Below are 464 nucleotides of genomic sequence, written 5' to 3' on the forward strand. Positions count from 1 at the left end.
GGTGAAACCTGATGGCGCTTAAATGACCAAAATTGTGTCGATAGTGCCGTAAAACATCTACCCAATCAATCAATCAACCTTTTTCACAGACCCATTATTTACCCTTTCCTTTCCCTCCACCACCATCCCCAGGCCCAGCAGCAGAAACTCCACGAGCAGCTCCTGCACTCCCTGAACGAGCAGCTGCAGATGAACCTCATGCACCAGGCTCAGCTGCTCAAGGAGCCGGGCGGTGCCGGCAAAGGGGGAGGGGCCAAGGGGGGCGGGGCCTCGCCCTCCACCAATCAGAACCTGCAGGCCCTGCTGCTCCAGCACCAGCAGATCATGCAGCAGATACAGCTCGTGCAGCGACAGTTCGCCCTGGCCTCGGCGCTCCAGCCCTTCGGCATGCCTCAGGGTGAGTACTGATTGATGTTGTGAGGGCGTGTGTGTGTGTGTGAGAGAGAGAGAGAGAGGGGGGGGGG

At 58.6% G+C, this 464-nt stretch overlaps 1 protein-coding gene across 1 annotated transcript in view; it reads left to right on the forward strand.

Annotated features, from left to right (window-relative positions):
* Positions 1–433, forward strand: part of LOC101849433 (forkhead box protein P2) — a 2,481-nt gene extending 2,048 nt beyond the window's left edge. The window contains exon 2 of the mRNA XM_005113550.2: positions 133–433. Coding sequence (XP_005113607.2) covers positions 133–408 — 276 coding nt within the window. The 3' untranslated portion in view covers positions 409–433. The remainder of the gene's footprint in view (positions 1–132) is intronic.
* The last annotated feature ends 31 nt before the right edge of the window (positions 434–464 follow it).

The sequence above is a fragment of the Aplysia californica genome, unplaced genomic scaffold (genome assembly GCF_000002075.1).
Source record: "Aplysia californica isolate F4 #8 unplaced genomic scaffold, AplCal3.0 scaffold03392, whole genome shotgun sequence".
Taxonomy (NCBI): Eukaryota; Metazoa; Mollusca; class Gastropoda; order Aplysiida; family Aplysiidae; genus Aplysia; species Aplysia californica.